At 48.0% G+C, this 11,495-nt stretch overlaps 1 protein-coding gene across 2 annotated transcripts; it reads right to left on the reverse strand.

Moving 5' to 3' along the window:
• Positions 1-251: 251 nt before the first annotated feature.
• Positions 252-8,357, reverse strand: CMKLR1 (chemerin chemokine-like receptor 1). 2 transcript variants are annotated; one of them, XM_081338671.1, is made up of 4 exons: positions 8,031-8,357; positions 7,597-7,675; positions 4,452-4,528; positions 252-2,874 (listed from the first exon to the last, which is right to left on the reverse strand). In XM_081338671.1, the coding sequence occupies exons 3-4, from the start codon at positions 4,452-4,454 to the stop codon at positions 1,795-1,797; spliced, it is 1,083 nt and encodes a 360-aa protein (XP_081194797.1). In that variant the 5' UTR covers positions 4,455-4,528; positions 7,597-7,675; positions 8,031-8,357; the 3' UTR covers positions 252-1,794. The 2 variants fall into 2 exon arrangements, with proteins under 2 accessions (XP_081194797.1, XP_081194796.1); XM_081338670.1 differs by lacking the exons at positions 7,597-7,675; positions 8,031-8,357 and adding an exon at positions 5,261-5,419.
• Between the last annotated feature and the right edge of the window lie 3,138 nt (positions 8,358-11,495).

Raw genomic sequence — 11,495 nt, forward strand, 5'->3', positions numbered from 1 at the left:
CTAGAGCCAAGAAGAAGCAGAGATGGTGAAAAACTCCACAACTGAGGTTCTTAGAAGACACCAGACTTCTATTAGGTATTTATTTCAGGGGGTGGGTGGGTGGTCCAACTTTGGCAACTTTAAGACTTGCAATTCTCAGAATTCCCCATCCAGCACAGCAAGAATTTCAAGTCTGAATGCCTGGCCTTTATTTCTGATTATATAAAGCAAAAATCAAATGACCTTAGTTTTACATGGGTGAAAATGCCAAATTCAACAGATTTCTTTTCAGGAGAAATGTGGGGCCCGTCTTATTAGTAATCCCTGTCCAAATATTTCTTCACCCAAGCCATCGCACAAAAATGTGTCTCTTTATTTAATATATGCTCCACTTTGTAACACAAAAGCTACAGGGTATCACTGCTTGGACCTTTTTATTTCATTTAAAAAAAGATGGACCTTACAAAACTGCTTATGAAAAAAAAACCAGTACATATCTTTAGGAATATTGAATACAAAACCCCCAACTTATCTTAAATACAGATATACTTGTTAGGAATGTTACGTATAACAATTACTACATACTTTTTCATTTGCAGAAAACCTGACACAACAGACTAATTGCGTCTAACAAACACCTCATATTGCTATGACCTGGATTGAAGGCGATTAACTCTCATGCCAATAGCTGAACCTCCTTTTATTTATTAAATCCTCAAGATTCACCAACTGGAAAAGATTGTTGGATGTCTCAGTGCTCTGAGCCCAGGAACTATTATTTTCTTGCAAGAGATAGTTCCTGATGCAGCAAATTTCTACAACTTCCTTTTTATTTTGCTCACATTTTTGTAAACCACTAGTAGTTAGAAATCCTTGCTGATCTTCTCCAGAGGTGGAGAGCTTGTTCTGCCTGACACTTTTTGGGGGAAAGGAGGATTCAGGAGAGATTCCCATAGTCTGTGTCTTTCCAGACATAATCAAAAGCGGTTTTTTTTTAAAGATTTGGGATAAGTAAAACCAACTTATCAAGTTATAAACCCAGGTTTGGATTCTAGCTCAGCGTTTCAGATTTAGGTCTATTCAGTGAAAAGAAAAAGAGGGGAACATGAATTATTTCGCAAATTAACTGGGCATGAAATTGAATAGACAGGATGCACAGCCCACCTCCTAGAGTAAAGATTCATTAATGGACTATGAAATCTCATGGAATAGTCAACAAGAGAGAAAAAGTTGCTGGACAGAACTGTATGAAATGATTGTTCTCCGAAGCATGATTTATACTGTGGAAGGAATCAAACTCTCCACTGGGAAAATTGGAGATTGCAGGAAATGGGTTAGAGAGAAACAGGCCTGGCTGTCTCTTGTCTACCTGTTCACACGGAAGGTGATAGAATGAGAAAACACACCTGGATTTTTACAGGTACATATGATTAGGAAACACACATATACACACCCATCCGTTTCAGTGTCCTGCCTAAAGAGGACTAACTCTAAGCACCCCCATTCTCAGAGCAGTGAAGGGGGTGGATGCAGTGAAGACTTTACAGGCTGAAGTTCAACCTTTGGGCCTTCCTTTGTCATGAAGTTTGTTTATGCAGTTAGGATCAGGTATTTATGCCATAACCTTTAAAAAGCTGCGATCAGAATAAACAAGAGTGTACTTTGAACCTCATTACCACCATTGGCTTAGATTCACCAAGCCAATTTCAAGTTCCTCCTGAAACCACTGGAATAATCCTAGAAGACAACCACAAGGAGCTCTGGATCATTGCTGGAAACCAATGATCTACTGTAATCCACATTGGGTTCCAAAGTTCAGAGCAAAATTGATTCTTTTTCAGTCATTGAACTGGCTTTGGTGATGCTCTTGCGTGAAAACGAGTGGACTGAATTGATTGTGTCCTCGGTCAGGGCGTTAGCCAGTCTGGACAGGATGGTTACCTTAAACTTTTTGAAATCTTGGCCCATGAAGACGTACAGGATGGGGTTCATGCAGCTGTTAGAAGCAGCGATGGCCGTGACCAGGGGCAAGCCAATCTCGAAGACATTTTCTGGAATCGAGCGGTGATCCGTTTCCAGGAGGTGGAGAGTATGGTACGGGCACCAACACAGGAAGAAGATAGTGATAATGGCCACAATAATTCTCAAGGGCTTCTTGGACTTGGTGAGACGGTTCTTCTTCAGCCGAAAAATTATGGTAATGTAACACACTGTGATAATGATCATGGGTAGGATAAACCCCATCAAGAAGCGAACGGTGGTTACCATTTTATGTCTCTGGACGCCGAGAGCAGTGTCATTTGGAGAGCTGGACAAGGAGAAGTTGTAAAAACAACGGATGTGGTCATGGGTGGTTGTGGTGTCTCGAAAAACAAGAGAAGGGGAGCTCATTAGAAAACCAAACACCCAAATTAGGATGCAGAACAGCCAGGCGATTGTCGGGGTCCGACGCTTTTGGGATTGGACTGGGAAGACCACCAGAATACAACGATCAAAACTGATGGTGGTCAAGAGAAACACGCTGGTGTACATGTTGAGGTTGAGAAGCAAAGTGCTGACTTTGCACATGTCTCTGCCGAAAACCCAGTGGAAGTCCATGGCGGTGTAGGCGATGTTCAGGGGCAGAAAAACATTGAACAGGAAGTCGGCAGCTGCCAGGTTGAGGAACCAGATTGTGGTGACCGATTTCTTCATCTTGAGGATAATTGCGATGACCAAGCCATTGCCCAACAGACCCAGGAGGCAGGTGAGGCTGTAGATGAGAGCAGCAACCACCTGAACGATGGTCAGGGGGTCTATTTGGGATTTTTTGCTATATGTGTCTCTAACAGGGTTGAGGTTATCAAAAATATAGTAGTCAAGGTAATCCGTAACATTGTCCCATTCTTCCATGACCTGTTGGAACACAGATGGGTCAAAAACCTGACCTGGTGCCAAGGTAGTTCTGCACCATGGTTAGGAAACACAGAAAAGTGAAGGCTGATAGGACAAGCCAGTGAGAGCTAGCCTCATCTAAGACTGCCTGTAATGGCCGAGTAACAACAAAGAACTATTGTTCCAAGTGAAAACTAATTGATATGGTTGGATAGAGAAGAGCGTAGCCTAACTTCTGGCACAAGGTCTTCTTCCTTGGATGACCCCAATCCTATCCGGTGACGCCACCTCCAATGCATGGGGAGGAAGGAAGGGGCTAAATAAGGCATTCTCCAAAATAAGTAAGTATCCTGCCTTGGGAATGTCCCAGAATCCCTTGCAGGGGAGACAAGGCAGATCCTACACCTACTGGTGGAACATCGGCCCGCACCGATGTTAGATCAACCTGCATGAAAGCACCGGTAGACTTCTTCTGGCTGACATTTAAAAGAAGAAGAAGAAAAATCCTTTGGCAAGCTGAGCACAGTGGTGTAAATAATTTAATACATAATAAATAGAAGGCTAACATGGCTTCTGCGTGAAAGAAAGGCCTTGGTGAGCTCTGAAATTTTAATGGCATCACTTGCAATACTCACAACTGCAAACAGGAGGACAATGTTTCTTAACCATGGCCACTTTACAGTAAGACACGTGGACTTCAGCTCCCAGAATTCCCCAGCCAGCAGAATTCCCCAGCCAAAGTCCACATGTCTTAAAGTAGCCATGGTTGAGAGAAACTGGGTTAAATCTAATCTAAGAAAGCAACTCAAAAGCATCCATCTTTTTTTGTCAGCATGGCTCTTTTCCTTGGAGATTATCGATTGAGAAATTTTAAACTGGATCTTAAAAGGCAAACAAAGGATTTCCAAGCAAACAAAAGTGTTAACATATCATGGCCAGGTTTTACATCTGGGGGCAAGGAAACAGATGGGCAGTGGGCTTCTGCCAGCAAGATGAGGCCAACCCATCCGGCCTGCGAATCACAGCTCTAGAAGACCCAAATGAACCAACTTTCCAAAGCTGTGGACAAGCTGTGATTGGATTCCAGAACGGCTCCAGATCCAAAGTTCCTTGGCCATCTCGGCTATCGTAGGACGAAGCCAAGAGAGCGGGGATTGCAAGTCATTGTTCAGTTGGCCTAAAATACAGAATCACAGGGTTGGAAGGGACCTTGGAGGTCTTCTAGTCCAACCCCCTGCTCAGGCAGGAGACCCTCTGCCAATTCAGACAAGTGGCTGTCCAGTCTCTCCTTAAAACCCCCCCAGTGATGGAGCACCCACAACCTCTGAAGACAACCCGTTCTACTGATTATTTTTTCTCTGCCAGGAAATTTCTCCTTAATTCTAGGTTGCTTCTCTCTTTGAAGAGAGACAGGGGTTCCCAAGGACCCACTGCAGAATCACACACGCCCGGCCAGGTGCAGCGATATCTCCACGGGTTTCGTTTCTCCAAATGACGTCCCAAATCATAGACCAAGCATGCATTCTGTGAGTCAGACAGACAAAGCCAGGGATAGAAAGCTCAGGATTCAGACAGGCTCTTGGCTTGAATGCTCTTACCATCAACAAGCGAGGCTCAAAGCAGGAAAGAACAGCCGGGGGCGAGTTCAGCTGAGTCGGCCTTACGGGAACTTTTCCTGCCAAGGGTACAAAACAGACAACAATGACACCCGGTGGAACGGAGACTATCAGCCAACGAGGAGGGAAGCAATGTTCCTGTTTAATGAGCCATTCGAGGCGAGGGCTGGGTTTATGCTGCCTTGCAGGCAGGCAGTTTTGGGAAAGAGGAAACGCTTTCAGAGAAATTCAGCTCTTTTTTGCTTTCCCTCTCTCTCCTGGTGGGTGGCAGGGAGGGAGGGAGGGAGGCGGCAGCGGTTTGGGTGGCTCCTCTGCCATCCTGGATGAACCCAGGTGCCCATGCATAAAGGCTGAGCTCTGCCCTGGGCATTGTGAGGACGGCGTCGGCTCTTTCTCAAGGACCAAAGGGGATCCAGGCTTGGGAGGATCCTGGGAAATGGAGATTCTTGGAATTCTGCATTTTCTAAGGGCAAACATGACTTCTTTCTGGAAAATAACTACCTTGTGCTTTTCTCCCCCTCATTTAATTAATTCAGTTAATCAGTGGAAAGTTCAATTAATCAGTGGAACGACTTGCCCCACAAAAGTTGTGGCGGCTCCAACACTGGAGTTTTCTAGCAAGAGATTGGACAACCGTTTGTCCAAAATGGCGTAGAGTCTCCTGCGTGAACAGGGGGCTGGACTAGGAGACCTCAAGGTCCCTTCCAACTCTGTTCAGTTTTTAGGAAACGTAAGGGTCTTTTTTCAAGAAGACCAGGCAAGGTCTGTGGGCCGTTAGGTGCTTTCATTACCTCCTACAGGTGTCCTGCTCTGGAGTATTTCGCCCCAGCCAGGGTTCCCTTTCTTCTCCTGATGCAGTTCCTCACCACTGACAAGTTAATGTGACCTATTTGAGGAAGAAAACTCCGCCATGGCTCCATCCAATTTGCTCTCGATTCCACCAGGGATCTTCCCTAAACTGGCTGGCTGTGGAGAGATTCCCAGCCGCAGCCTTTTGGAAAGCTTTGCTCAGGAGGAAAAGTGGTGTATGAAGAAATGCTCCAAGGAGACGGGTTTAATCAGAATTCCACCTCTCTCTCTCTCTGGACTCTTTGGGTTTAATCTCTGAGCAATTCCAAGCTGACTGGAGGTTGTGGCCCAAGACTGCAACATCGCAGAGACAGGAGAAGGATTTGGTATCCTCAAGGCCGAAGGGCCACGGATAACACTGCTCAGTGGATGGGATTTTCTCCCCTGGTTGCCCATTGTGCCTTTCGACCCAAGCTCTGATCACACCGTGTATCCGTGGAGTAGTCTCCCTGCTCTGGTGGTTACTTCAAGGAGCAGGGTATGGGTGAAGGGAGCTGCTCTGCCAAGGCAGTTCGATGCATGTATGAATGTGACCTACTAGGTCAGATTCCATCGGGTGAACACTTTGGGGCAATGGCTCTGAATAAATGACCCCCAATACTTTGTGTGTCCTGGGACCGACAACGTCCTTCTGGAGTGTCCCTTCAAGCTAATGAATGACCTTCCTCTGCTTTTAACCTCAGAATCGACGTTCCCCCAAGGAGTGGCTTCTGAGGATGGAGGAGAAGGTCTCAGAAGGTGGGGCAGGGCTGAGGAGGACCCCAACTATGACTTTAGAATAAGTATCAGAGCTTCCGAGCATGCCCTTCTGGGGCTGGTGGTACCCATTCTTCTCACTCTCACGTGTGGTCAGGATGCCCAATGGCCCATAGAGCACTGCCGGGGAGAGCCTTGGGATTAAGGAGGGTGGCTCTACTTCCGATGGGAACATCCAAAGTCTTATTTCTCTTCTCAACTTGGGTGGGTCTCCAGCAGCCTCGTCGGCCTTTGCAAAGAGATTCTGCAAAGCAACGCGAGCAACCACCTCAGCACTTTTTCTTCTCAAAACCCAAACAGGATGTCCTGATTTAGAAGCCTCCTGACTCAGGCCCTGGCCACCAACGCAATCAGCACCCCCCCCCTCTGCCCCCCAAGTGCCAAAATCAAAAAAACAAAAACAAAAAAAGCCTATAGGGCTGTCTTTCTCCTCGTTTCCTTCTCTGCCTCTGCCCCACCAAGGACGGGCAACCTGCAGAGCTCTGCTGTTTCTGGCAGGCTGCAGGCCGTCCCGATTGTTGCTTTCTAGGCAGGAGATAAGAACGCCCGTAGAACCGTATGCTCAGCTTTTGTGCGCTCAATGCCAAGGCTATCAGGTGTTTGGAAACACAGCCGCCACAACACGCAAAGGAAAACAAGGGAAATCTCAGTCCGGGAGGGAGGTGGAGATGGAACAAGGCTACATGAGCCACAGCACAAGGCCTGCCTGCTCGTCTCCCCTCTGCCTAGGATTTGGCTCAGGAGTCCCTGCCTCCCCCAAGGCCGGCCTGGATGGCCCTGGTTTAGCCACGCAGCCACCTGCTCCCTCTGCTTTTTATCCAAAACGGCTGATATCCTGGAATCACTGCCCACAGACCCCCGAATGTGTGCATGCACTCCAAGTGAGGACTGCGCTTTTAAGAGGTCTTAAGCCGAGCTGTGCCTGAATGGGCCACTAATATCTCTCCTGTCTGATGCAAACCACCGGAGGCGTCTGCAGAGCAAAAGAGTCAAGAGAATTGTGGCCCCCCACAGTGCAATCCAAGTTCCATCTCTTTTCTAGATGCACCCCAGAGTGTGGATCCTGGGGCAAGTTTGGTTTATCCAGGGAGATCAACTGAGTTCACCAGGGGTCCCTGGATCGCCAAGGGCAGAAGGGGAAGGTGGTAGAACTTCCAATTTGGTGGCTCATCAAACCATTTTGGATGCATGAGAAATAAGCCAGGTGTGCTGAGTTTGCAAAGCATCTCCCATGCCCTCCTATGCTCCCATCCACCCACCCACAAAGAAACTGGGTTACAGCCAATTTTAAATCTTAGTGGCTCTGACCCTTGGAGGGGGTTGAGAGAAGACCGTTCTCACCCTCCGTGTCTCTCCTCAGGAGGTCTTTTGCTCTGCACTCCAACTTCCTTGCTCCCCCCCACTCTAACTTGCCCCAGGAGGCAATGCGGCTGTGTATCATTCTGCAAACACCCACAACCAGCATTGCGGGACTCCCTGGACCCCCTCCCCCATCTTGTGAAGAGAGCAGAGGCGGCCTTACTTTGCTGGTGAGGAAAAGTCCCTTTCAGAAGATGTTTCGGCTCAAGGAAGTCTTCACGACCAGCAGTCTGGATGCGAACCTGCATAAACCAGAAAACGATGCAAGGAAAAGAAGAAGATGCAGCGAGCAAAGAAAGGAAGAGAAGGTGGAGCAAGTGAGATAAGATATTATTAGCTCCCTTCTTCCTGTGTGGGTCATTTCTGGTGCAACCTCCACCACCTCCACCTTCTGCCATCTCAGGACACCAGTCACGAAATGAGAGTTGGGCATTGCCTCAAGCAAAAGGGGCCACTGACTTTGAGGACCCAATGGCCACCTCTTCCTTGAGACCATGCCCAACTCTCACCTTGAGGGCCTACAGCCAAAGGGCCAAGAACATCCAGTCTGCAGAAAGTTTTCCTCCGTCTGTTTGCTCAGAGAGGATTCCTACTCACTCCAGGTGACCATGGACAAGGGCTGTTGACCAGCTTCCAGTCTGGCGATTCCAAAGTGCCTGAAGTTGTCCTGAAGCTGAAGTCGGGATTCTCGCTTAGAAGTCTCAGCCTCTCCCCCTTCAGCTTCTCTTAGCGCTCTACCTTCAAGACAGGCCCTCTGCTTCTCCGCGTCCACCAAGGCTCTCCATGCTTGCTGAAATACTGTCCTTCCTCCCAAGCATTTAATCTACATTAAGAGAACTATCTCTTCTGGCCAGCTGGAGTTCCACCCCACCCCCGAGCAAAATCAGAGGCCAACTGGGAAAGACAAGCATTTGAAGCCCCGGTTGGGCTCTGCCCAGAAGCCTGAAGTGCAGAAGCGGTGAAACGGAAGAGTCTTAAGGTGATTCCTTCAGGATCATAGAGAAGCATTTAACTCATGCTGCGATCACCGGGCTCAGGGCAAGCCTGGTTCAGGCACACCAGGCGCTCCAATCAGAGTGAAACGGTTTTCTAGTGCTGCCCTCTGAGAGATTGTCAGGTCCTCCAGCAATGCTGTCTTGGCACTCGGCGAGTCCGGAGGCCAGCTGGAAAGAGGCAGGGAGACCAAATGTTGTTTCACGCTCCGTCCTAGATAAACAGCCACCCAGGCGTGGCTTTGCACAGCCGGGGACACAGATGGGGAGACGTTTTCTCAGGCTCTCGGATGCTTTGATCTAAGAAAGCTCCCATGCTTATCTCTAGTTCTGGTTCCGTTGCACACAGACTTAACCCCTGCCCTCTCTTTGACAGTTCTGGGCTTAGCTGCTTCCCCGGTGACAAGGGAAGAAGAAAGCCTGGGGAAATCTAACAGGGCATCAAGCTGGGGCCATGGAAAGCATGGGAGGACGTGCCCTCAGCTGTCCTAAGAAAATTCATGATCTCAGGCTTCATTGGGGCAAGGGGTTCCTGGGCACCCCGTGAAAGACATCCAAAGAGCCTTGAAGCTGGGTCGGGCCAAGGGCACAGCTGAGCTGGCAAACTCTCTGAAGCCTCCTGAGATGCTGCAGTTGAGGAAACACCTTCAGTTCCAGAGGGATCGAAGGCTGCGTTAGATCAGCAGTCACTGATACCGCCACATCCCGCCCTATTTTAAAAAACATCCACCTTGGGCTTGTGCATTGGTTATTGCGTTTATTTATTTACTGAGAGGACAGAAGATGCTGTCATCCAAGCTGCATCCTTGGGCTCCTGAAGCCACCAAGAGACCCAGGACACTTGGTTGGAGATCGCAAGCCTGGAGCTGAAGCAGAAACTGGTGGGCCCACCCAGCAGCTGTCCGTGAAGATCGCCAAGAAATGCAGAACTAACCAGACAATCTGTTGAGAAGCTGCCCCCGACTCATCCGGTGTGGTTTCTTTCCAGACCTCTGTTCCAAATAAAGGATTGCGGATCTTTTATTGCAACCGTTTGCTAGACATGTTTTGAGCTGCCCTTGACCAGGAAGGACTTGGCCGCCCCTCTCTCTCTCTCTCTCTCTCTCTCTCTCTCTCTCTCTCTCTCTCTCTCTCTCTCTCACTCACACACACACACACACACACACACACACACACACACACACACACACACACAGTTCCTTCCTTCTGGGGCTGCAAGTTGGACCCACAGTTTATCAAGGTCCTTCATTCAGTTTGGTTGGTGGGCTTAATTTGCCTGGCATTCTGTGGATTTTGCACATGGACAGGAGCTCAAGATCCGGCAGCCATTCTAAAAAAAAACACCATGATGGGAACCAGCTCATAATGGGGCTGAATGAGCAGAGTGTGAATTTTCCCATCGCTGCAGCTAGTTGACCACAAAACGTCACCCATCTCAGCGCCCACTTCCTTTTTTCACTCTTCTCCTTTGGCCAATTGGAGCACTATATGCTGAGTCAGCAAACTGTTGTGAGATTTTGGCACGTTATTGTGACGATGCTTGAGGGACTGATATCCCCATTTCTGTTCAGAGGGGTCTCCAAGTGAGTAGCAGGGGAAAATGATGCATAAATTGCTGATTTTAAAAAAAGTTTAAAAAGGCTATTAAGTACCTCACCTAGATAAGTCCTTGTAGGAAGAGGCCTCTGGATGGTCCCAGTTCCCAAAGGAGCACCTTGCCTGCCTGGGGCAAGAGAGGAGGCCTTGGGCTGCGTGTCCAAGAAGGTCATTATTAAGAGGGCAAATGCTGCAGACCATAATATTCAAAATATTGGTCTTGATTTGATCCAATGAGCTTGCTTATCTCAATCCCAGACCAAGAGGTATTCTCATAGGACATAAAAGCTTAAATTTGACCATGATGGTTATCATCCTGGACTTTTGGACTGCAGAAACCCTGGATGGTTTGGTGTCTTCTCTGATTGACCAGAGCTAGGAAGACCCCAAAAGGCATCTTTTCCAGGGTATACAGTCACACATTCCTCTCCTCTCCGCTCCACAAGGTTTGGTCAGCTTCAGAGGCTCTCCCAAATCTTCCAGAGCAGTTTGGGTGGGACGCCAGAAGCCCAAGGAGCCACCAGAACGTCCTTGGTGCTTTAACCTCCTGGAGAAGACCCCAGCCTTTTCTCTGGCAGGTGTGCCAGGCAAAAGTTTTCAAAAAGGAACAGCTGGAGGGGGGCGATGCATTTTTGACTCTTCCGGTTTGGCCCTTCCTGTTTTGTCTAACTCCCCCAGTGTGTCTTTGGGCTGAAATCTGAGGACAGCCTGTTCACGTTCACTCTGGAAATTTTATTTCAGTCGTGCCAAAGCCATGATGAAAACTCACCCCAAGGAACCTGTAAGAGGAGACTAGGAGCAGATGTCCATTTAATGACATCAGCGGCGAGGACAAAAATCACTCAGCCGGTTTGCAGAAATCTTGGCACTTCCTTTTGCTTAATCCATTGCAAAAATAATAATAAAAAGAATCACTTCTGCAGAGGAAATTCCCCACAACTCTTCTCTTTTTCATTGTGCTGACCGTCCATATTGCGCTGGGAGGGATGTGAGGCAATCCAGAGAGCTGGTTATAAAATCATTGAGGGTCACCTGGAAAACACCCGTATCCAGATCAATATTCTCTGATGGGTCCTCACTGTCTGTACTGCCCATTGCCCTAAATTCTTACAAGGCTGGGTTGGGTTGGGGTCCGGTCCATTGCGGCTAACCCAGCACTGTGGTTTGAGGACTAGTTTTGTGGCTCTGTTGAGACTTAAGGAGTGATTTCAGCAATGTGTGAACTTAATCCCCTCTCCTCTGTTGGCCTTCCTTTCTTCCTTATCTTCCCCAGATAAATTCGTGGAACGCTCACATCATGACCTGCAAAAATTGTCATTACAAAGTGTTGCATTAACAGTGTTGTGATTGTCTCAAACGGAGCGCTTGATAGCGTTTGATTGTTTGCAATCTTTTTCATGTGCTGCAAATCCCTGAAGCCAAGATGAAAAGGGGAAAAAAATGCCCTGTTTGCTGCAGAATTATTTTCTCATTG

This window comes from Vipera berus (genome assembly GCF_964194415.1).
Source record: "Vipera berus genome assembly, chromosome: 14".
NCBI lineage: Eukaryota > Metazoa > Chordata > Lepidosauria > Squamata > Viperidae > Vipera > Vipera berus.